The following is a 25,267-nucleotide window of genomic DNA, read 5'->3' on the forward strand; positions in this document are numbered from 1 at the left end:
CTTATGCAATTACTGCAGATGTCATCTTGAGTTATTCATTTAACTTCTTTGATGTATACTTTTTATTTTTTTATGATACAACAGATACAAACCCAGTAACTTGCCTATCTGTTAACACAACCAAGCAGCTTCTTAGGCACCACTTTGAGCTAGAGGAGAGAAAGAGGACAGAGGGAGAAATGGTCACAGAGAGAGGGTGAGACACTGTGGCACCCTCTATGGAGTTCCCATGTGATGCCACGTGGAGCAGGGGCCCAGGCACTGAAAGGTGCATGTGTCCACTGGTCAACTATCTCCTGGTCCTGAGATACCTTCCGCAAAAAAAAAAATAAAAAAAAAATATATATGTGTGTGTGTATGTATATATATATATATATCAAATGAAAAATAAACATAGGAGTCACCTTAATTTAACCATTAAAATGCATGTAAGTGGATTATGAAATCTTTGATAGCAGTAAGATCTATAAAAGTCATGCATCTGTTATACATTCTTCTTTATAGTTGACCCAGTTGAATCTTGAGTCAGGCGTACAGCATTTAATTTAATCCTAAACTGTAAAACAGACCTGAATTTAATGTTTATATATATCTTATGTTAAATATTTCTGCTTTATATTGAATCTTTATATTTTATGTTGAATCTTTATATGTACTTAACACATAATACTATAAGAATAATATACTAGTTAACCTAGTCTTTATAAATGTCATCCTTTAATGTAAATATTAATATAATTATATTATCTCATATAATTTAACTACAACTCTGAATTAGCTATTGTAATTACAGTACTCACTGATTTTTGAAGTCTTAAGTCAGTGACATGACCAAAATTATAGGTTGGAGCAGGAGAATGAAGAAGCCAACTCAGGCATCAAGCATATCTATCTATCTATCTATCTATTTATCATATATCTATACATATCTGATTTTATAGAGCATAGTACTCTTTATATAGTAACCACACCTGTGTAAATCAACTATTTTACTACAAATGAAAAAAATTGGTTATTTCTGGTAGAGAGTGAGGGACAGAGAAAGATAGAGTGGGAGAGCAGAGAAGAGACATACGTAGTGCTGCTTCAGTAGTCACCAAGTTCCCACACACATCCATCCCATCTGAACATGGGGACCAGAGGACTTAACCCTAGGTCTTCAGACAGGTAGCATGTACTATACTGGGTGAGCTAACACCTGGACCCTACAAATTCTTGGTGAGGTGAGCTGCTTCAAAGGAAACTCAGTGAATACATACATATATATATATATATATATATATATATATATATATATATATATATATATATATGTGTGTGTGTGTGTGTGTGTGTACATACGTATATGTACACATATATATGTACATGTATAAAATATATATTATATATAATTATCTCATATATAGTTAAATCTTTTAATTTAATTTTTCACCACTTGTCAAGCTTTCCCCCAGCATATGGGGACCAGGGGCTTGGAACCCAATCCTTGTGCACTCTAATGTGTGCTTTTAACCAGTTGCGCCAACACCTGGCCCCTTGACACATGCTTTCCTACAGAAAAAAAAAAAAACATATGAATATATGGTTTTCTCTTGCATCCATGGTAGTATTTAAGGAAACATTTAATAACTACATTTAATTAGTGAATAATCATTGCTTATCATGTGAATGTCAGTATTTGATAATAGCACATAGTAATAAGTTCCTTCTAAACCACTACACAGTCAGGTCCATTTATTTCTTAAAAATGTAGTTTTGTTGTATTTATATCAGTTGCCATGGAAATGAAGTAGTTCTTCAGGCTTAAAGCACTATTTAGTTCTTCTTTAATCTATCACCAAAGGAAGCTTTGGAAGTGGTGAGGGATTATAGATAGATAGCATGGCATCCTAATTACAATCTAAAGAGACTATTGTTAATGGTCTGAAGCAGAAGTTAACTCAAAGAACTGTTGATGAATATAGTTGAGAAAGAAAAGGGTTTTTTTTTTTGCCTCCAGGGTTATTGCCGGGGCTCAGTGCCTGCACCATGAATAGTGGCCACCGCTCCTGGAGGCCATTTTTTCCCCGTTTTGTTGCCCTTGTTGTGGTTATTACTGTTATTGTTGATGTCATTTGTTGTTTGATAGGACAGAGAGAAATGGAGAGAGGAGGGGAAGACAGAGAGGAGGAGAGAAAGACAGACACCTGCAGACCTGCTTCACTGCTGGTGAAGCGACTGCTTGTAGGTGTGGAGCCTGGGGCTTGAACTGGGATCCTTATGCTGGTCCTTGCACCTGGCGCCACATGCGCTAAACCAGCTGCGCAACCGCCTGACCCCACCCGCGAGAGAGAAAAGTTGGTGCTGGAAATGTGGAATTACAAAGATATGTTAAAAGTATCATGTGAGCAAGGAGATTGCTAAACAGTACTTTTTTTTTTCTTCACAGAAACAGGTCATAAATAAGGACATTTCTCAACTGTCAGAGCAGAGGACTTGCATAGCCAAGTTCCCAGTTTAGTTCCTAGCATCAGTCCACCAGGGTAATGATCTGACTCCTCTTTTCACTCATTTGAGGCTGAATCATATAAAATCAATAAGTAGATCTTTTTAAAAACTAAGTTAATAATGAAATATGTTGTGTATATATACATATATTTGTGTATATGTATACATGTGTATGCATATATATTCAACATTTTTCCATTGCATGAGTGATCATTTCTTGGAAAACATAGAACTATACTTTTTTGTGTGTGTCTGTCACCTTATCAGGTGTCTAAGCAACAAAAGGTCATGGAAAAAGGATACAGCTATCATCATTAGGAAATATTTGAATGTGCGTTTCATGATAGGTGCTGTGGTTCTTGTCAACATAGGAATTTCAAACTCTCAATAGATTTAGTAGAACCTAGGGCAGAACAATAAGGGTCAGGAGGTCCTTCTTGAAACAAGAGATTTAGACCAGATGAATCGGAGGTTGCCCAAGGCCACACCTGAGTAGGGTCACCTGGAAGTCAGGAGTCAAATACACTAGAGCTAGAAGCCAGGCAAACAGAGAACAGTTGTGCGAGATGCCTATGGACAGGGCAGGAGAGAAGAAATTTTAAGCAACAGAGATCATGTCATCTGCTTTGATTTTGCATTAGCTTGAATGGAGCTTAAAGATGTCATGCTAAGTGAGATAAGCCAAAAGAGAAGGACAAATGTTAAATAATCTCACTTATAGGCAGAGCTTAATAAGTAGGGGAAAGGAGGGAAAAACACAAAGTGAAACTTGGACTTGCCATGGTGTATTGCATCAAAGAAAGGGTCTCTGGGCAGAGAGGGGGAGGAGAGGCTTAAGAAAACGTGGGGGAGGTGGGTTGGGCGGTGGTGCAGAGGGTTAAGCACACATGGAACAAAGTGCAGGACTTCTGTAAGGATCCCAGTTCGAGCTCCAGCTCCCTGCCTGCAGGGGGTTTGCTTCTCAGGTGGTGAAGCAGGTCTGTAGATGTTTGTCTTTCTCTCCTCCTCTCTGTCTTCCCCTCCTCTCTCGATTTCTCTCTGTCCTATCCAAAAAATAAAACATAAAGAGACCCTTGGGGACCTGATGCATGATGATGTTGGCTGTGAGCGTGTTCTGCAGAGAAATTTCACAGAGTTGAGAAATTGTACCCATGTGTCAAAGATGCACTATGAACCATTAATCCACCAATATAAATGATAAAAAGACACAGATGTGATTGATAATCTTGCTTCCTGTAAAGGTCTTTTTATTAATGGAGTTCTAGCTGATTTTCCATGAGTAGTCAACAAAGAGAATGGAGTGAGACATTATTATTAGTGGTAATCTGGTTTATATATGGGGGAGGGGAATACAAATCCTACTAGAGTGAAAGGAGAAAAGGAGAAATAGATTAAGCAACTTAGATTAATATACTTGCAAAGTAACTCTTCCTTAAAATAATGTGTTTCCTTTAAAGAAACACAATGAGAGACTGAAAGAAATCTTAAAGCAAGAACAAAAGGCTACTTTAGAAAGTGAAGCTACCATTGCTATTTGCTGAGAAATAGAGTTGAAGTTACTTTTTTCAAAATCCAGTCACATGCCACAAGAGATGGTAGCACCTGTGTTTTGGTCAAGGAAGAAAAGTAAAAAGAACTGGTAGAATTCAGAACTGCTGAGTTACTAAATAAGGATACGCCATTTATGTTTATAGTCATATTCAAAGATTATAGCTTCATATTTTATTGCTTTAGCAAGCAGAATTGATTTCATTTTTTTATAAATTCCACAAAAAAAAAACCAACACACTGAACTTCCTATTTTTTTGGTTTAAGTAATTGGTTCGTTCTCTTTACTTGGTAATAGTACAACTTATAAAGAATTATATTAGTGCATTGATGTCTGACTTGTAAGATTCAAAGGTGATAATTGTGATAATCGTACTTCAAAAACCAATCAGATATAACTATAGAACTGAGTGAGGTCCAGAAGTTGATCTCTATGGTGGAATGGAGGGAAACCAGAGGCAGCTTGTCAAGCCTCAACTTGATGCCATTTTGTAGGCATTCTGCACTACAGAGTTCCAGAATGGCCGCTCTAGACAGAAGTTTAGAGAGTCTGGAAGCAGATAGGCTTGGAGTTGGAATGGGAACAACACTTTTTTTTTTGGCCCAATTCTCTTGCTATGATTTGAGTTATCTCATCTCCAAGGACAAGCACTGCAGTGATCCACTCAAGTCTGAGGTGAAAAGGAACTCAGATACAAATAGCATAGGCAAGATAGCAATCTAGTCTTCAAACTGGGTATGGCACAGATGGTGTCTTCCTCACAACAGGGAGCAGAGTACCGCGTTTGCATTCAGAGCCTTGACAGAAGGTCCTGTGATAACGAAAGTGTCAGAGTGCTAAAGCTTAAGACTTCTTAAAGCCTTACTCACTAAAACAAGGACAAGCTCCAGAAAGCGGAAGATACAATTGGTTTCGAGGTGAAAGAGTAAAAAAAAAAAAAGTGAGAATCTATTGTTGTGCATTTTGTTGTACAAAAGAACACCTGTGAATTCACCAAATTACATATTTATTTTATTATTTTTTAATTAATTTATTTATTTTCCCTTTTGTTGCCCTTGTTGTTTTATTGTTGTAATTATTATTGTTGTTGTTATTGATGCCATCGTTGCTGGATAGGACAGAGAGAAATGGAGAGAGGAGGGGAAGACAGAGAGGGGGAGAGAGAGACAGACACCTGCAGACCTGCTTCACCGCCTGTGAAGCGACTCCCCTGCAGGTGGGGAGCTGGGTGCTTGAACCGAGATCCTTCTGCCGGTCCTTGTGCTTTGCGCCACCTGCGCTTGACCCGCTGCGCCACTGCTGGACTCCCTACATATTTATATTAATTCTGTTTCATATGTGTGGAAAAATTCTGAAGTCCCATTTCTCAGCGTATGCCTAAGAAATTGGTATACATTCATAGAAATAGCTACCCTGTGCATATACAACAGAGGGAAGCACAGTGGTCTTGTTGAATAATACTGGGGAAAGTGACTCAGTTTTTCTCTTCATCAGCTATGAGAGGGTTTAAGTAACATTTTCATTTTTTTTTTTTTTTGCGCTGTTCAACTCTGGATTATGGTGGTGGTACAGGGGCTTGAACCTGGGACTTTGGAGCCTCCGGCATTCTCATGCCTGTTTGCATAATCATTATGGCTATCTACCCTCCACCCCTCTAGCTCTGTTCTTTAGGACTAGTAATTTGTGCTAATAACACGTGAAATCACACCAAAAAATTTCAAACCAACTTTTCCATAGACATCTATTTTCTTAGTATCCCCTGAAGATGTCAAGCGGGACTTAGCTTTTTGAGACTCGCATCTTTCCCAAGAGGTAGAGTATGGAATCCATTTTGTGAGGCATTGGTTAATGTTCTCAGTGACCACTACCATGGGTGAATTTCATATTTGTGGCTTTACGGAAACCATGTTGCTTCTTGCTTTCCTTTAATAGTTTCCATAACTCAAATAGGTCATAAAAACTTAAAGAACATTTTAGAATTTTTCTTGATTGGCATGAGAGGGGCTATTTCATTTTCCTACTCATCCAGTTTTTACCATATACAAGTATGTGCTTTTAGAAATGGAATTTTCCACACACATCAGGCAAAGTTCATTTTGATGGAGTGGCAAAACAACCGTGTCTAGGTACAAATCATCTGAACCATTACCATCTTCACTGAAAAACTCCTGACAGTTTAGAATCTTGTTCCTCTTCACACACTATGGCATCAGTGAAATTTTAGCCTATTGCTGCACTGATGAGGAAGGTATCTGGTTAGTTTGAAGTTTCAGGGAAACTAGGAAGACTTCAGAGTAGATTGTAAATGCATTCTATAGACAGAGAGCTAAGTTCTTTTTTTTCCTTCAAGTAGTGTGTTAGGATATTTCTAGGATTGTTAACCAACAATTACTACATACTTGAAATGGATATACTCCTTTTATATGTGAGGGTTTTTTTTTTTTTTTTTTGCCTTCAGGGTTATGACAGCTCAGTGCCTGCATTACTAATCCACTGCTCCTGGAGGCCATTTCCCCCTTTTTGTTGCCATTGTTGTTGTTATTGTTGCCATTTCTGTTGTTGTTGGATAGGACAGAGAGAAATGGAAAGTGGAGGGGAAGACAGAGGGGGAGAGAAAGACAGACACCAGCAGACCTGCTTGACCACCCATGAAGCGACCCCCTGCAGGTGGGGACCCTGTAGTTCAAACCTGGATCCTTATGCTGGTCCTTGCACTTCACACCATGAGCTCTTACCTGCTGGGCTACCACTCAGCCCCATCTGTGAAATTTTTAATGAAAAGGTTTTATTTACTGGGTACTAATCAGTGATACAATGATAAAATCAATGATACAGTGATAAAAATGCAGCAACTGACAGTTAGTACTCACTCCGAGTTGTGGTGAAGCACAGAACTTAAACATAATTCATCCTGAAGTGAGTGTAAAGACAAACTAGAGGTTGGTTTCAGGAAAGCTTTTAAGAAGAAACTGAGTCAATTGAAAAATTAAGAATATATAAAAGATCATATTTGGCCAAAGCAAGGAAAATGAAGGATTGCATAAAAATCCAGAATCTGTAAAGGCTAGGAGATAAAATGATTTTTTAATTTCATTCTTTTCCTCCCAAGGTCACCAAGTTGTACTGTATTTATTTATTTTTGGATAGAAACAGGAGAGGAAGAGAGAGAGACCTGCAATACTGATTTACTGCTTGTGAAGCTTTCCCCCAGCAGGTGGGGTCCAGAGGCTTGAACCCAGATCCCTGAGCATTATAGTATGTGCACTTAATCAGAAATAGCATTTTATGCAAGTAAGATGCAGCTAATTTGGGTGGGCAGTGGGAAAGGGAATTGGAAATGTGTCCTTGGATTGGAAGCTGGAGGGCTTTGAAAGCTCTGCTTAAGATTGCAAACCTTCTTTAGAGAAAGGAAAAACACAGCCTCATTTTAGGTGAGTACATAAATGAATGGCTGTCACCTCTCATGTGAAGACTGTATTCTTTCTCAAACCCCTTTTGCCTCAGGACACCTTGGTAAAGTAGCTTCCTCCTTGCTCTCTTCTCATCTCTACCTGCAAACCTTCCTTATGATTGTTGCCATGCAGGTCAACAGAAACTTCTGAAGTCATTTCTTGCTAGAATCTTTCAGGGGAAATAAACATCTATGATACACAATAACATCAGGGGCATTATTGTGTATCATAGAAAATAAGAGGCGATGTAAGATCCAACAAGCTCCCCCCGCAAATATGGGATACTTATGAGAGAAGTGAATCAGGGTGGTAAAACAGTGGTGGACTTTCACCATCTTCTGACCCTATTTAGTCAGGTCCTGGTCAAGTCAGACATAGATAGAACCAATATGGTGGAGCTTAGTGGAGACATTACCATTATAATGGTGGTAGGTGACTACTAAGCTCGCTACTGCACATGCTCTAAAAAACCGGTTCTCTCTGAGGAATAAGTCCTTTCAGTTGCAAGCAGGTTGTCTGATGCTTGCCCTGAGGTCAAGCCTATTCCTAAGGCTTTTAAATTACCTCCTGTCAGGAGCAGTCTGCCCAATGGGTGTGCCTCAGGGGTTTCCTATGGAGCCTTCCCATAGGAAAATACCTCCCAAGCATCCCATAGGCAAGCAGTTCTGGCAGTCACCATGCCCCACAGCCACTGCTCTCCTTTACAGAGCTCTGCTCAGTAACCATCACTCTTGCTTAGTCTTTTCAGCACTCATTTTGATTCCTTTTAACACTTTCCCTTAGTATAATGCTCAAAGCACCATCTATTACTACTCTGTACGCTTAGTTTGTTGTAATGGAGCAAGAGAGAACAAGACAAAGTATGTAGATGTCCTTTTTTAAAATTTTTATTTAGAAAATGGAAATATTAATAAGACTATAGGATAAGAGGGGGACATTTCCACACAGCCCCCCAACTCCATTTCCAATCCCCTCACCCACCAGATAGCTTTCCTATTCTTTATCCCTCTGGGAGTATGGACCCAGGATCATTGTGGGGTGAAGAAGGTAGAAGGCCTGGATTCTGTAATTGTTTCCCCGCTGAACTTGGACATTGGCAGGTAGATCATAGTCCCAGCCTGTCTCTAGATCAAGTCAATGGGGCTTACAGTTAACAATGTTCATATACTTTTGCCATATTTGGGAGCTACTCTCTTCCCTGATCCAGCTTTCTAGTCCTTTTTCCAACCATGACACCATAACCTGGGTCCACCTGAATATTAGATGTCAGACGCAGGCAAAAACTAGTAAAGTCATGGGCCCTCTGGAATATACCTAAAGCAGACCTACTAGCTTTTTCCAAAAACGGAGACCCCAAATCTTCATCTGCAATATTCCAGCCTTTAGGTTCATGGTTAGTCAACAATTTGTTCTGCTCTCTTTTTCAGCCACCAGGTTTCAGATGCTACCATGATGCCAACCTGACTTCCCTGGGCAGACGACCCCACCATGTGTCTTGAAGCCCTGCCTCCCCAGATCCCTGCCCCACAAGGGAAAGAGAGAGAGAGAGAGAGATATGCCATCTTTCAACTGTGCTGGTACTGTTCTAGATTGATTATTTACATGGAAGAATCACCAGAAAGTTGGCCATGTTTAGGAGATGAGCATTTATTAAAACAAAGCATGGATACAAAAGAAAGGAAGATACATGTGTGTAGACCTCAGAGAGAGCCAGGACCCTGAGCTTCCCCATTTCTAAATTTTTTTTAAAACGTATTTATTTATTTTCCCTTTTGTTGACCTAGTTATTTTTTTTATTGTTGTTGTTACTGACGTCGTCATTGTTGGATAGAACAGAGAGAAATGGAGAGAGGAGGGGAAGACAGGGGAAGAGAAAGACACCTGCAGACCTGCTTCACTGCTTGTGAAGCGACTCCCCTGCAGGTGGGGAGCCGGGGGCTTGAACTGGGATCCTTACCACTGTCCTTGTGCTTTGTGCCACGTGCACTTAACCCACTGCGCTACTGCCGACTCGACTGCCCATTTTCCAACTTTTATAGTGTTTCAGGGAATGCTGAAGCTGGACCCTGAGGGCATTTACTGCAGCTGTTGCCTTGCACATCTGCATTTTAAGGCATTAGCAGTTATGTGCATAGGGAGATCCTGAAACAGGATATAGACATCTTGGCATCTGGTTGCTAATACCTTCCTCCAGGAGTCTTTCTTGAAGCAGTTCAATAATAAATTCCTCATTTTTTTCCCCTCCTGTAATCTTATCCTCTATTGGACAGTAGCAGCCTGCTTCCAAGGTCATACTACAGCTATTATCCACACCAACTACTACATCTCAAATTATGCACCCTACACATTCTACTGTATTCCCAGATTAATTGTATTTTTAGTTAATTAATTTTCTTAAGACTTTAGCCCACCAGAGTGGCTACTCTACCATCTTCTCATTGTCACTTCTCAATTCCTGACTTTATTCCTAAACAGTGGCACAACAATGCAATCATAGGGCTCACACATCTCCACTTCATGTCCCCATTTTCTTTACATATACAAATTTGGTCAACAAACTCTCGTTACGTGTAGCCCTCTACCACTGTAGGCCCTCCATGGAGCCCTAGAAATCTAGTGTCCTGAGGACCAGTTTTGCCATCTTTTCCCTTTTTTGTGGTTGATAGAGTTCTGTTTACACCACCCCCATGCCACAGTTCTGTGCTTCTGCTCTCTTATCCCACTCATCTCAGTGACCTTCCCACTCGCCTATCATCTCTCCTTACAGCATATTCTCAGTTTATAATATTCTCTGAGTTTACAGAGAAACAGAAACCATTATGAAATGTCCAGGGGGCCAGGCAGTGACATGCCTGGTTAAAGTACACACTTTACAGTGTGCCAGGACCCAGGTTCAAGCCTCCGGTCCCCATCTACAGGAGGAAAGCTTCACAAGTGGTGAAGCAGGGCTGCAGGCTTCTCTCAATCTCTCTCTCTCTCTCTTACCCCCTCTATAACTTCTTCCCTCTATAACTTCTCCCTTCTCACTTTCTCTCTGTCTATATCCAATAATAAATAAATTAAAGTATTTGAAAGAAATGTTCAGACTCACACTGTCACATTTTCTGCAATTCACCCCTTTGGAATCATGTATTCTGCCTATATAACTGACACTATGGATGGAATCTCATCTCCAGCAAGCCCTTCACAGAATGCCAATACATACGCATGTCAAGTCTGTCTCTCTGCATAGCGTAGGTACACACATATATGTGAATAGCTCACAATCCTATATAAAATGCTCATATAGCAAAAGATCTTGAAAGAGATGAGCAGTCATATCCTAAACTGTCCCAAGACCAGACGAGATCAGGCATGTTCCAGGTGGAAAGGCCCAGACCATAAATTATGTTCTTTACTCACACACCACGAGCAGCCTAACCATGGCCCTTTTGCCAAAGGAAAACTTGTCAAGGTTCTAGATGTTGGAAAGCTCCTCTTTAAATAGCTGTGGCCCATTCTTGCTCTTCATCTTTCTCAGCCATACCTTTTATCATTTCCACAGTGATGTAGGATGCTAAGAACAGGGAAGGGTGTGATCCAGGAGGTGGTGCAGTGGCTAAGGCACTAGACTCTCAAGCATGAGGTCCTGAGTTCAATCCCTGACAGCACATGTACCAGAGTGATGTCTGGTTCTTTCTCTCTCTCTCTCTCCTATCTTTCTCATTAATAAATAATAAAATCTAAAAAAAAAAAAAAAAAGAACAGGGAAGGGAGTGGGACACAGGGAATATATAAGAATTTTCTTTACTTTCCTCAAATCCCTTTGGAATTTGAATCAAAACCTAAACACTAATCTAGAAAGTACAGGTTATTAAAAGTCTCTCAAATTTGCTCATGCTAAAAATCTACTATATTTGCCAAGAGTTATATATCTTCAATGAAGACATATATGTGTCCTTTCTTCTTCTGGCCCATAATGCACAGGGGATCCAGGAGAGAATAAGACAACAGGTAACAAAGGTTATAGGAAGTTTAGTGGAGTGAACAAGTTAAGTTAAGAAATAGTCACCAAGAGAAGGGAAGGGTGGAGAGTAAAAAGGAGTGTGTGTGTGTGTGTGTGTGTGAGAGAGAGAGAGAGAGAGAGAGAGTGTGTGTGTGTGTGTGTGAGAGAGAGAGAGAGAGAGAGAGAGAGAGAGAGAGAGGGAGAGCAAACTGCCTGCTTGCTAGTCAGGCACTGTTTATATGCTTTTCTGTGAAAATTGGCTTCTGTGGGAAAGCAGAGGGGAGGGTTAGGTAGCTGGCCACCAGGGTGTCAGGCACAAATTTCTGTCCTATTCAGTTGCCAGGAATGGAAGCTTTGTTGTTTGATATTCAGAATGACTAGACCCTGAGGGCCTGCTTTTGCACTTGTGCATGTCTTTAAGCCTGGGGGTTTTCACTGGCCTAGCTATGAAATGTTGCTGTCTGATTAGTCTGGGAAACACCTTCATTAAATGCTAAACTACTTTTAAGTTTGAAGGAAATAAAAATACTTATTATCAGAATACTTATTATCAGAATGCTTATTATCAGAATTCTATCAATACTTATTATCAGAATGTGGTCTCATTCTGAAAAAAAGAAAAACAACAAAACACTCAATCTAAAAGTTTTCCAAAGGAAAAATACAATTGCATCCTGCAATCTAGATATCTAGTAAGCATGACTGTGAGGCAGATTCACTTGGTTTGAGATTATGGCATTTTTCTCCAAATTCTCTGAATAAAAAATGATTTAGAACCCCAGGACATTCTGAATCTCATTGCTTAATTAGTGGAACATTTGGGGAGTTTTTTTTTATCTAGAATTTCCTTTATCTTTCATTAAATATCAATGTCCATTTTTCTATAAAATATTTAAGATTTTAATAATTAAATTTGCTTACAGTGTGCTAATTTGGGAAAAACTGGAATTGTGAGCAGTTGCATTTTTTTTTTTTAAACCAGAGCACTGCTAAACTCTGGCTTATGGTGGTGCAGGGGACTGAATTTACGACTTTAGAGGCTCAGGCATGAAAAATCTCAGTAACCAATATGCTATCTACACATGCCCATAATGCATGATTTTCATCTTAGTAGTGCTTGTAGTTGGGCTCTCTGCATGGATGGTGTTCAATAGATGGACTAATGAGGAGGAAAAGTGGATATGTTGTTAAAAAAAGATAAAAGATCAGGTACTTATTAATTCACCAATACATTTGGGGATTTTTACAAGTCATTTCTACTACATTAATTTATTCAGTTTAAAATTCATGATCAAGAGTCTCAATGTAGTAGACTTTATGCACTGTTTAGGGGAAATCTGAAGAAATGGTTTACAGAGAGTTCTAGGTGAATAGGACAGTAGCTTGCTGAGCTGCACTATGTATGAAACCCCTTAATTTCTCACCAAGAAGTCAAGTATGAAATGTTAGGGATCTGGTGGTGGAACAACTGGTTAAGGGCACATGTTACCAAACTCAGGGACCTGGGTTTGAAACCTACCCCCTCTACCAGCTGAGGGGATGATGCTTCACGAGTGGTGAAACAGGTCTCTCTTTCCCTCTATCTCCCCATCCTCTCTCATTTTCTCTCTGTCCTATCTAATAAAGATTATATATATATATGAGAAAAAAAAATGGCTTCCAGGAGCAGTAGATTCTTAGTGTTGTCATCAAGCCCAGCAATAAACCTGGCAGAAAGTAAGTAAATAAATATTAGCTTGATGCAAGGAGAATGTCTCAGATACTTGGGCATTTAGTACTTATTCTAGAAACTTCTAGCCAAATTCAAAGCCAATTATGAATGAGTGACCTTTGGGAAAACTCTTACACCAGTTATCCTCAACTTTGAAGGCCCAGGGGAAACTTTCTAGAAGCACTTGAGGTCACAATTATTTTCACAAAAACTTAAACATCATAGTTTCTCTTTTCTACAGTCTGGTGAGCTATTGCATTCCTTCTTTTAGTCTAAATATAAACACTCATAATGATATGTTTGTTCTAGTTATTCTTTTCATTACTTATTTTGCAGTAAGATTTTTTTTCTTTCTCTAGTTTTGATGTTAGTGATAAAGTAAGCCATACTTGTCATAAATTAACCAAAAAACACTTACTGGTTTTTATTTTATTTTATTTTTAATTGAGAGAGAGAGGAGAATTTTTTAAACTTTATATATTATTGATAGAGAGAGAGAAAAACTGAGAGCGGAGGGGTAGATAGGGAGAGAGAAAGATACCTGCAGCTCTACTTCACCAATCATGAAGCTTTCCCCTTGCAGGTGAGGACCAGGGGCTTAAACCTGGGTCCTAGTGCACCGTAATATGTGCACTTAACCAGGTGTGTCACTGCCTGGCCCCAAACAGGAGAACTGTTCAACTAGGGCTTATGGTAGTGCTGGCAACTAAACCTGAGATTTCAGGACCTCAAGCATGAAACTCTAGGGCAGGACCACTGTTATCTCCCCCAGTCCTACTGGTTTTTAAACATTCTCTTACTTCTTAATTCCTTCTTTCCTCTTTTTTGAATAGAGGACATGTGGTTCACAATAAAATTGTTGCTTGCTGTATTTTAGGGAGGTGTGATCACATTTCTGTAAATGTCTGACTCATAGAAAGTCTGCATCTTTGCACCCTTATATATGGGAGTTTTTGTCTTACTTTCTGGGCTGAACTGGTGGAAGAAGAGTCACCGAAACATGCTAAACATTCAGATACCACTGTGTAAATTGTTTTGTTTTTAATGTTTAACTTCATTTAGGGGAGGGTTGTCACAACATTAATCACCTGCCATGTCACCTTATACTTATGCAATTTCCCTTCTTGTTTTGGTTAAAATGATGAAGAGCCTTAATTATATCCCTGTATTCAACATGAGTTGGAGAGTAAGCCTGGCGATTCATGATGTGGAGTGGCAGATTGATACTTGGGACACTAATGGCCATTTCATATTTCCACTGCGTCTCCTGATAGTGGAATTTATTCCAATATCCAGAGGCAAAGAGGCTTATAGCCCAGCACTCTAAAAAAGCTTCTTTATAAGAACAGACATCTGTTGTGTGTTAACTGAATAAAGATTAAACAGCTTAAGGAAGGACTTTTAGTTCCCAGGGCGTTTTCTCTACTGGTTAATTGCTAAAAGAGAAGAGTAGAAATTATGCTTATTCTGTGATGATCAATACAGGTGTTGCTGTCATAAAAATTAACAGTAGTTTACAAGGCTTTATCTTCCTTTGACATTACCTTCTTCTTCTAGCGTTTGCCTTAACATTACCTAAGATACTGTTACTCTCTGCAACCAACAGTATGGCATATTACTCAGGATAATGCAACTTGAAGTCACTTTTAATCAAGATGTATATCAAAACTCTTGTGAGATGCCTGTTAGAAATTAAAAAGTGTTTTTTTTTCCCACACATCTTGATGAGAATATTCTCCTCTATGGAGATACTCAGTAGTTGTCTTGCTTCAGATAACGTTAACAGTAGTTAAATACCCCTCATAAGCTACCTCACCATAGACATTTGTGAGATTGTTGCCTAAGGTGATCCAATAGTGCCCTGTAGTGTTCTCTTCACAATATATTCATCATGTAGTATTGTTGCCATGGTGTCTGAACAGATTGATCATGTATATCTCCCTACGGCATAAATTAAAACTCATCAACATTGTAGAATGTCAAGACCTTAGCTCACATAGGTCACGATGTTGGCTTAATTAACTGTAAAAGAAAAGTATCCTTGAATTGGAATGATTTTAATAGAATACTTCGTTTTTAGATAATCTTACATGATGTTTGTATTTAAAATGTCAGTACCTTTTAAAATATTAATACTTTAATGTCCATTAACCACCCAAGACTTAGAGAAGATTCAGAAGTTTATTATAGTGAGGGTAAGCAAAGAAATGTAGATAATCATAGATAACAATGTTAAAACACTGGAATTTCAAGGTAGTCAATTGACAGTTCTTTTGCATACACCCTGAATTTTATTGGAGGTATTATTAATATATAAATGTTAAAGTAACTGAAAATGGCATGCTATATTTACTTATATCTTTAACAGCTAACATACAGTTCACCCATTATATCTTAGTTTATAAGCACTGGGTTGTGTGATAGTCATAACTTGTTAGTCCCTATTCTTCTCTTACACCGCAATCTAAACAACCACTAATCTCTTTATTTATTTACCTATTTTGAGCATTTTATAGAGCTGGGGGTAGATAGCATAATGGTTAAGCAAAGAGACTCTCATGCCTGCGGCTCCAAAGTTCCAGGTTCAGTCTCCTGCACCACCATAAACCAGAGCTGAGCTGTGCTTTGATTAAAAATAAAAGTAAGAGAACATTTTATACAAAAGGAATCATATTGTATAGGTTTGCCTAACTTCTTCTGTTGACTTATTTTCAAAGTTAAGCTATAATAACCATGGCTTAATATCTAACATTTATTATCCAATATTTAATTTTCTTTAAGGAGAAGTAGTATTTCCTTATGTGGATAGATCATACTCCCCCCCCCTTGTTCTCTAATTGATGAGTCTTTGGTTTGTTTCTTCTTTTGTGCGCTCTATAAATAGCACTTCCATGAATACTTATGTACAGACTTGTGTCCATTTGTGTGCCTTTTAGCAAGTTTTGAAGTCAGAAAGTGTAAGTTCTCTAGAACATTGTTTGTATACTTGTTAACAATATTGATTTTGTTTACATATTTACTCATATGTGTTCCCCCAAATAGGAGAAAAAAAAACACAGCTAATTGGAAATTTGTTTGGGTCTTCTGTCATTAAGATGACAATGAAATCTTTGGGAAATGACTGACTTAAATTATTTGGATATAATCATTATTTCACTCACTATAAAGTCCACTAGATGGAAAATTACCCAGGGGCCAGACAAATTGCACAACAGTTTACAGCATAGACTTCCTTGCCTCAAGCAGAAGACATTACAGGTTATGTCCCCAACATACCACAAGCAAGACCAGGTCAACAGTACCCTAGTTTGCTTATTTTTTAAAAAATGAGAAGATAAAAGAAAATAAACTTGTCTAGTTTCCAAAAAATAGTTTCTTTAAAAGAAGATCTCATATATGAAATTTTATCAATATAAGTTGAAAATTAAGCCTGGAAATTCATGATGTGGAATATTACTTACATCTAACTCAACATTATTTAGAATTATTCAAGTTATTCAGTGGAGATAGTCTCAGTTAGCTGTGTAGTCTGCCTCTACTATCACCACACAACCTTACTTTACAAGAAAAATTACAGAACCCAAATATCAATGAATTTGTCTACCAGCACATTCACCCAGAGATAATGTGTCTGCCATTTCTTAAAATTTTACTAAGTGAAGTCCTTGGCAGAAATTTAGAAGTTATTTTTCTTGTGAAATTCAGTGAGATTTATTTAAAATCAAACTTCATTACAGAAATCTATCACCTAGTACCTCATCAATTTCACATATCATGGACTCCAGACTATACAGTTTTTCTCTCTGGAAATCAAATTTTAATTTTCAGTGCTTTAGTAATAATTGGTTAGAGTACTAACTGTACATTATTCAACAGTTTCCATAGAGTAAAATTTATTTATTGCAAAAGAATTGATTTATTCATGAGAGAGATAGGAGGAAGAGAGAGAAAGAACCATGCATCACTCTGGTACATGTGCCACTGGGGATTGAACTCAGGACCTCATGCTTGAGAACCCACTGCTTTTATCCACTGTGCCACTTCATGGACCACATAGAGGAAAGCTTAAAATTGATTGACATTGAAAAATAAGAGGAATCATATAATGTAAGCTATACACTGAAGCTTCTAAAATGGTAGCCACTTTCCATCAGAGATTAATAATAAGTGCTGTTAAAAGATACCTACTGACTAGGATGGAGTGATGTCTTTTTGGTGGTATTATAATACAATAAGACATCTTTAAAATGGTGCTGATTATCTCAATTCCAATTTAAAAAATTCTGCAACATTTTAGCTTGTAGTCATCTTTTTAGGCTGGTAAATCTTGAGCACACTCATTTCTTACTAGGACACTGAATACCTTGTAGTGGGCTGAGATACTTTGTGAATAGGGGACCCATAGGTGTTAGTGCTATTGCTCATTCCCTTAATGAAATTCTGGAACAATGACAAAAGCATCCTCCTGTGCATACCCTATAGCAGAATTGGAGCAGAATTGGCCAAAAAGACCTATCAGACTATCTCATGATTCCACCTGTCACTTCAGCTTCTGTGGTGGGAGTTGGTCCTGTTTCTTTGCTATTGAACCTAGTATCAACTGTTTCTACTTAAATGTAGGTGTTCAAAGAGAAGGCAGGGCTTATGTACCATAGTCTGCAACATCTCACAGGATTCCTTTTCTGGTCCTTTATTTCATTTTGTCTTTCTTTCATGAATGAAATTTATATTGTACAGGACAACTTAATTTTGTTCCTTGCTAGTTGAAATCATAATTTTCATCTCTCCAGTGGTTAGACAACACTGTTGAGGCCTTTGCTGTACTGCCAGTTTGATCAGATTAGAAGATAGGGTTTGGACATATTTTCCTTAGAGCATATTTGTGGGAACCTACTTAGATTTCAGACAGACTGCCTGGGGGTTCATCAGACCGGCATTGGGAACATAGTGGTTATTCTGCAATAACAGTAAATCTGAATTGGATTTACCTCATTGTAAAACATTTAGGTTACTACTGGGGATTTTTCGAAAATGTAGCTTATTTTCTTCGCCAAGATTTCTTTCCTTCTTTTTATTTTTCTGGTTAACATGACATTTTTTTTATTCATAAAATGGAAATATTGAGAAGACCATAGGATAAGAGGGGTATGATTCCACAAAATTCCCACCGCCACAGTTCTGTATCCCATACCCTCCCCTGATAGCTTTTCTAGTCTTTATCCCTCTGGGAGTATGGACCCAGGATCATGGGGTGCAGAAGGTGGAAGGTCTGTAATTGCTTCTCAGCTGGACATGGGCGTTGGCAGGTAGATCCATACTCCCTGCCTGTCTCTCTCCTGTCCTAGTGGGGCAGGGCTCTGGGGAACCAGGGCTCCAGGACCCATGATGAGGTCCTCTGCCTAAGGATGTCAGGAGGCTGGCCTCAGGGTAGCACCTGCAACTTGGTGGAGCAGCTTCGCTCAGTATCTGGTATCTGCCTTGTCCTTTTCTTTTTCTATCTTGTTGCCAGCCTATATGTGACCTGCAGCTCTCCTCTTTGGTTCCACTTTGACCCCTCCTGTACACTTCGTCCAACCACTGGCCTGAAAATCTTGCCTTCACTTGGAATCCGCAGGTTTTAAGCAGCTGCATTGCAGAAAGAAAGTCTGGACCTTGGCAACGACTTCTGTCAAAAGCGAAAGGACCGAGGGAGTCAGGTGGTAGCACAGCGGGTTAAGCGCAAGTGGCTCAAAGTGCAAGGACCGGCATAAGGATCCTAGCTCCAGCCCCCAGCTCCCCACCTACAGGGGAGTCGCTTCACAAGCATTGAAGCAGGTCTGCAGGTGTCTATCTTTCTCTCCCCCTCTCTGTCTTCTCCTCCTCTCTCCGTTTCTCTCTGTCCTATCCAACAATGATGATATCAACAACAACAATAATAACTACAACAATAAAACAACAAGGGCAACAAAAGGGAAAATATTTAAAAACAATTTTTTAAGTGAAAGGGCAGCTGTTGCTCCAGTTGACCCAGCTTCTATTTATGTTGGTCTAACATACACTCCACCCACCCACATTCAGAGCACATTATCCATGAACATCATATATTCTCCCTTCATCATGGAGTTCTCATTCTAATGGAGAACCGTGAAGATGAATGATATACAAATCATAAAACAGTGTGACAGAACTATCTGTTCTGCTTTGGAGACATGTTGCCAGAAAAGTCATAGCCTATTTTAAAATTTTTTTATGCAAAAATGCCTCATGATTTTTTGACTACACAGTCCATGAAAGCTATTAAAGAGAGTGATATAGATCTCTGTTGAAAGATGATCAGAAGAAGAGTGAGTACAAGGTTCTCGTAGGGGATGGCAGTATGGAGAGAGAGCTTGGATGCTATTGTAAATGAGCCTTGGTTGGTGATGAAACTGTATATTGAGTAGGTGAAAGAGATTTGACTCTAGTACTCAAAAGGTGGGAGAATGTTGAGACTTCTACATCTTCCCCAGGTAATAAAATATGCAAGGCTGTGTTCAAAGAAGTTAAATATAGTCTGAGTACTAAGCGTATGGGGGTTTTATAAGAATATTTAGTAGGGGGCCAGGTGGTGGCACACCTGATTGAGTGCACGTTACAGGGCACAAGGACCCAGGTTTGAGCCCCTTGTCGGTACCTACAGGGGGAAAGCTTCATGAGTGGTGAAGCAGGGCTGCAGGTGTCTCTCTGTCTCTCTCTCCCTCTCTGCCCCCCCTTCCCTCTCAATTTCTGGCTGTCTCTATTCAATAAATGATAAATAAAGATAATAATAAAATTTAAAAAATAATATTTAGTATACAGGCTACAAGATAAAGTTGTACTGCATTCCAATACATTTGTAAATGTTAATAACATTAGTGTAACATTGTGTTTATTGTTGAATGAACTTAGGTAAAATGTAACTAATAAAACACATCATAAATCTATGGTTAAATTTACAAATGCTGAAAAATTCAAACATACAAACTCAGCATTTACCAATATAATGTAAGAACAAAGAAAATGAGATCTATAATGTTTGCTAAAGGCGGATTTCTAGATACTATTATATTATTTATTTAATGAAGAAACAGGTACACAGAGAGAGAGAGAGAGAGACCAGAGTAGCATTCAGCTGTAGTTGATGGTAGGACTGCAGACTGAACCTGGGAATACAAAGCCCCAGGCATGATCGTCTCTTGCATTATGATTGTGCTATTTTCCCAATCCATTTTAAATGGAAATTTTCAGGGTAAGTAAGTAAATGTGGACTACATATATGAGAGTAGGTGCACTGGGTGATTCTAAAGTTGATGGACAACACCAAACTGTGGTATTCTTAAGAATGTTACTGTTTGAAATTCAAGAGCACATGTTTAGATGTTAATTATAATATACTGTAACAAAATGTTCATTCTATGGGCATAAATAATTGGTGGAAGGGCTTATGGGATGTCATTACTCTGAGAGGGTATTAAGAAAATCAGCTTCCCAACACCACTGCTCCTGGAAACAATAATGCAAGCTTAACTCTATATAATTGCTACTAATGTTTAAAGCAATTTGATTTGAATAACACTGGCATAGGTATTAGGGAATTGGGATCATTTTTCATCTTTAACAAAAGTTTGACTTTGTACATAATAAGTAATATTTGATTATTGTTACAAGTTATTAATTTCAGTTTGCCATGGCACCACAGGGAAGTCTTCTGCTTGGAGAAGCAAGCACTTGTTTTGTTCTGTTTGTTTCAAACCTGAATATATATGGAAATTTTATACAATAATGAAATAGTCAATTAGAGGCATGGTGTTACTAGAAATTACATTCAGGAAGAGAAAACTTTAAACCACCTCAATCTGTTCCCTGGAACCTGCACCAAAAAGGAAAAACAATATATAGACTAATTCCATGATTAAAAATAACATGGATTATGTGTTAAAGGGTTTTCTTATTTCAATCATTTTAACTAGATGTTTTCTACTTTGATTTCAGCTTGATGATTTCTTGAATCAGATACACAAACTGCAGAGAGCTTTGGATGAACAGAAAGAAACAAATGAAAACTTGGAAATGGAACTGAACCACTTACAAAGCCAGTAATTATTTCACGAAATATGTTGAACTCAAGCTTGGCATTCTCAGATAAGAATGTGTTGTAGTCCGTTGCTTTCTCATATTTTGTAAATAACAGTAACATTTTCATTAACTAGAAATGCCAATTAATGAGATATACGGACAGAACTTGAATTAATGGACTTTATAGATTTTATTTTACATTTTACTTAACAGAGGGGTGCATGCTATGATAAAAACAATCTAAATGTCATTGAAAAACAGTTCTGGTACTAAATGGTGTAAAATTTCTTCAAGCTAAGAGAAGCTTTCAGAACACATTGTACAAAAAATGTTGAAATATATACATAGAGAGAGCCATTGTATTGGAGTAACACTTCATTATTTGACAGGTCTATGTAAATATATTCTTTCTACATATTGTGTGGTAAGTGACTTCACTGTTGATAGGCAGCAATATTTTGACATAATTCTACATAGAAAAGAACACAGAGATGCCAAAAAATGGGATTTTTGTTATAAGAAGGCCAAAAGAAGGTAAGATATGGCCCCTTGATGATAGAAATATTCTCTCTCTTTTTTTTTTTTTTTGCCTCCAGGGTTATTGCTGGGGCTCAGTGCCTGCACCATGAATCCACTGCTCCTGGAGGCCTTCCCTCCCCACCCCCACCATTGTAGCCTTGTTGTGGTTATTACTGTTGTTGTTGATGTTGTTTGTTGTTCGATAGGACAGAGAGAAATGGAGAGAGGAGAGGAAGACAGAGGGAGGGGGAGAGAAAGTTAGACACCTGCAGACCTGCTTCACCGCCTGTGAAGCGACTTCCTTGAAGGTGGGGAGCCAGGGGCTCCAACTGGAATTCCCTAGGCCGGTCCTTGCGCTCTGCACCACATGCGTTTAACATGCTGCACTACCGCCCGACCCCCGCTAGAAATATTCTTAAGGAAGAAGTATGTGGTTGAAGCTGAAGAAGTGCTGAGAGTCTAAAATGGTACTTAGAGGAATATTTCTTTTAAAATCATGTATATAGTACAATTTTCTGACTTATAGTTAGATTTAGATTTCTAGATAGACACTATCAGGACTGAGAGACAGTGCACCTAGGACAAAGCTCTCATTACTATGAGTGAAGACCTGGGTTCAAGCCCTCTGGTACCCACATGCGAGGGGGATTGGGGAAGAAGCTTCATGACTGGATCAGTGCTGCAGGTCTCTTGCCTTCCTCTCTCTCTCCTCCTTTATATAAGACAAAAAAAAAAAAAAGGCTCCCAGGAGTGGTGGTGGAGTCATTATGCAAATAAATAAAATGATCTAATTTTGGGAGCCAGGTGGTGGCGCAGCAGATTAAGCTTACATGGCAGAAAGCGCATGGATGGGCATCACCATCCTGGTTTGAGCCCCCGGCTCCCCACCTGCAGGGGAGTCGCTTCACAGGTGGTGAAGCAGGTCTGTGGGTGTCTATCCTTCTCTCCCCCTCTCTGTCTTCCTGTCCTGTCTCAATTTCTCTCTGTCCTATCCAACAACAATGGCAGCAATAACAACAACAACAATGCCGATAAACAACAAGGGCAACAAAAAATAACAGTAAAAATAAAGAAAAGGATGGTTTTAAAATGATATAATCTTACAGAGCTATTTCAGTTGGATGCCACTTGGTAAGATTTAACTGAAACATTAATAGCCTTGTCCATGGGCTCTAAATCAAAGCAACACTTTTTCAAAGATCTATTTCTGTTCTTAAATAAGACGGAACTGGAACATCACTCAAGTATATGAAGGGGCAGAGATCAAACTCAGGAAACCCTGCCTGAAAGTCCCGTGTTCTACCACCGAGTCAGCTCCCAAAGTCAGATACCTACATCATCTTTGTGAAGGTAGGATTTCACTTTCAGGGGTCAAATGCCATTTGAGATATTAGCTCAGGACTTACAGTGCAGGATGTACTGTGAACTTGAGGGCCTTGGCTTGATTCCCAGCAAGGTATAAGCTGAGCCTCTGCTCTCTCATGAAATAAACAAAATGCATTAACAACAACAACAACAAAATTATGTAAAGGGCCAAGTGGTGGCACACCAAATTAAACACACATATTGCCGTCTATAAGGACCCATATTTGAGCTCCTGCTCCCAATCTGCAAGGGAAGAGCTTCATAAATGGTGAAACAGGTCTGTGGGTATCTCTTGGTTCTAACAAATAAAAAAACAAAAAGACCTGGGGAATGGGAACCTGTCGTGCTAGCTTCGCGGGTGGGAGAGAGAGACGACCAGGGACTCATGGCTGAGCTGGGAAGCAGTATCTCTTTATTGACGAGCGGGAATGCGGTTCAACAATCTAATCTCTTCTAATCACGACACAATTCTGTCCTGCATCTCTCCTGAGGCGGAAGAGTCAGGAACAAGGAAGTATGTGGGATAGGGGGCGGGGAGAAGGGAAAAGCACGAACCAGTGAGGATTAAACCAATGTCGGGAGGCAGGCAGGGGGATTTTCAGTCAACAGTGGTTAATGTAAACAGAATACATCATAAGTAATACAAGCGAACCTAATGTGATTATCAAAACAGGTCTTATAAGCAGGATTTAGAAGCATACCTACAGGAACCTGTGAGGCTTCCCCCCTGCAGGTGGGAAGCAAGGACCTGAACCTGGGTCCTTGCACACTGTAATGTGTCTGCATGACCAGGGGTGCCATGGCCTGGCCCCATACCAATGCTTCTTTTGATCTTGACAGTTGGGTCCAGAATCCCACTAGGTTGTGTGTGTGTGTGTGTGTGTGTGTGTGTGTGTGTGTTGTGTGTGTGTTTTGTGTGTGTGATGTGTGTGTATATGTGTTTTGGGGTGGGAGAGCTCCTATATTGATTACTGCTTATATTCTGTAATAAAAATGAACTATAATACTTTAAAAAAAGGAAAAGACTTGTATTAGTTATCATTGGAATGTGACTTGTGCTTTTTTTTTTTATGCTCCCCAGGAAAGTGGTTGGAGTTATACCTCCAACTGTATTTCAGACACACACACACAAACACACACACATTGGACAAAAAATAAAAGTCACCATTCCTTCACAACATAGATAAGGCCTTTTTTCCCCTGGCATCACTGGGGCTTCACCTCCTTAAGCCGACATTTTTTGATAGAAAAATGGAGAAAGGAATACAGAGAGGGAAAGACCCAGAAGCTTTCCCTCCATGTGGTGGGGACAAGGTTTGAACCTGAATCTCAAGAATGACTGAGAAGGCAGACTATCCAGGTGAGGTAGCTTGCTGGCTTTGATGCTTCTTTCTTGCCCTGATGAATCACTCAGCATTCAGTGGGTGAGTCTGAGTTACCTGATGTGGATGTCTATTTCCATAAGGGTTTCTAAGAAGCCACAGGGTCTCTCCCTGTCCCTCTGCCTCTCCCTCTGCCTCTCCCTCTCTCCCTCTCTCCTCTCCCTCACCCCCTCCCCTTTCCCTCCTTTCCCTTTCTCTCCTCTCCCTCCTCTCCCTCTTCTCTCTCTCCTCTCCCTCCTTTCTCTCTCTACCTCTCCCCGTCCCTCCTTTCCCTCCTCTCTCTCTCCCTCAACCCTCCCTCTCCCTCGTCTCCCTCTCCTTCCTCCCCCTCGTCTCCCTCCTCTCCCTCCTCTCTCTCTCTCCATTTTCCAGATGCTATTGGTAAAAACAGGCCACAAGATCATTCAGGTTCCTGAAGAAATTGAGCACATGACTTCATACAAAGAAGCCCATACACATAGTGGAACAGCCTAAAAGTCATTTCCATCATCTCTGGAGACAAGTCACCAGAACTGAATTTAATTTTGCTGATATTTGACTGCTCATATCCCTCCAGCGGAATGTGAAGACAGACTTTGCTACTGTTCCTCTGACCTTGAGCTTACTATTGATATCGAACTATATAACACCCCTCTCAAAGACAAAACACAAGTATCTGACATAGCACCTGACCTTAAGAAACATCTAGCAGGGGAGTCGGGCTGTAGCGCAGCAGGTTAAGCGCAGGTGGCGCAAAGCACAAGG

The 25,267-nt window shown here is 39.4% G+C and overlaps 1 protein-coding gene across 3 annotated transcripts in view; it reads left to right on the forward strand.

The window, feature by feature from the left end:
• The window catches only part of CCDC102B (coiled-coil domain containing 102B), a 264,105-nt gene extending 242,310 nt beyond the window's left edge, over positions 1-21,795 (forward strand). Inside the window, exon 8 of one of the 3 annotated variants that reach the window (XM_007524081.2) lies at positions 21,174-21,794. In XM_007524081.2, the coding sequence (XP_007524143.2) occupies positions 21,174-21,281 (108 nt within the window). In that variant the 3' untranslated portion in view covers positions 21,282-21,794. Of the gene's footprint in view, positions 1-21,173 lie in introns of all 3 variants that reach the window. The other 2 variants (XM_060174023.1, XM_060174022.1) reach the window with 2 other exon arrangements.
• The last annotated feature ends 3,472 nt before the right edge of the window (positions 21,796-25,267 follow it).

Source organism: Erinaceus europaeus, chromosome 15 (assembly GCF_950295315.1).
Source record: "Erinaceus europaeus chromosome 15, mEriEur2.1, whole genome shotgun sequence".
In the NCBI taxonomy this organism is placed as follows: Eukaryota; Metazoa; Chordata; class Mammalia; order Eulipotyphla; family Erinaceidae; genus Erinaceus; species Erinaceus europaeus.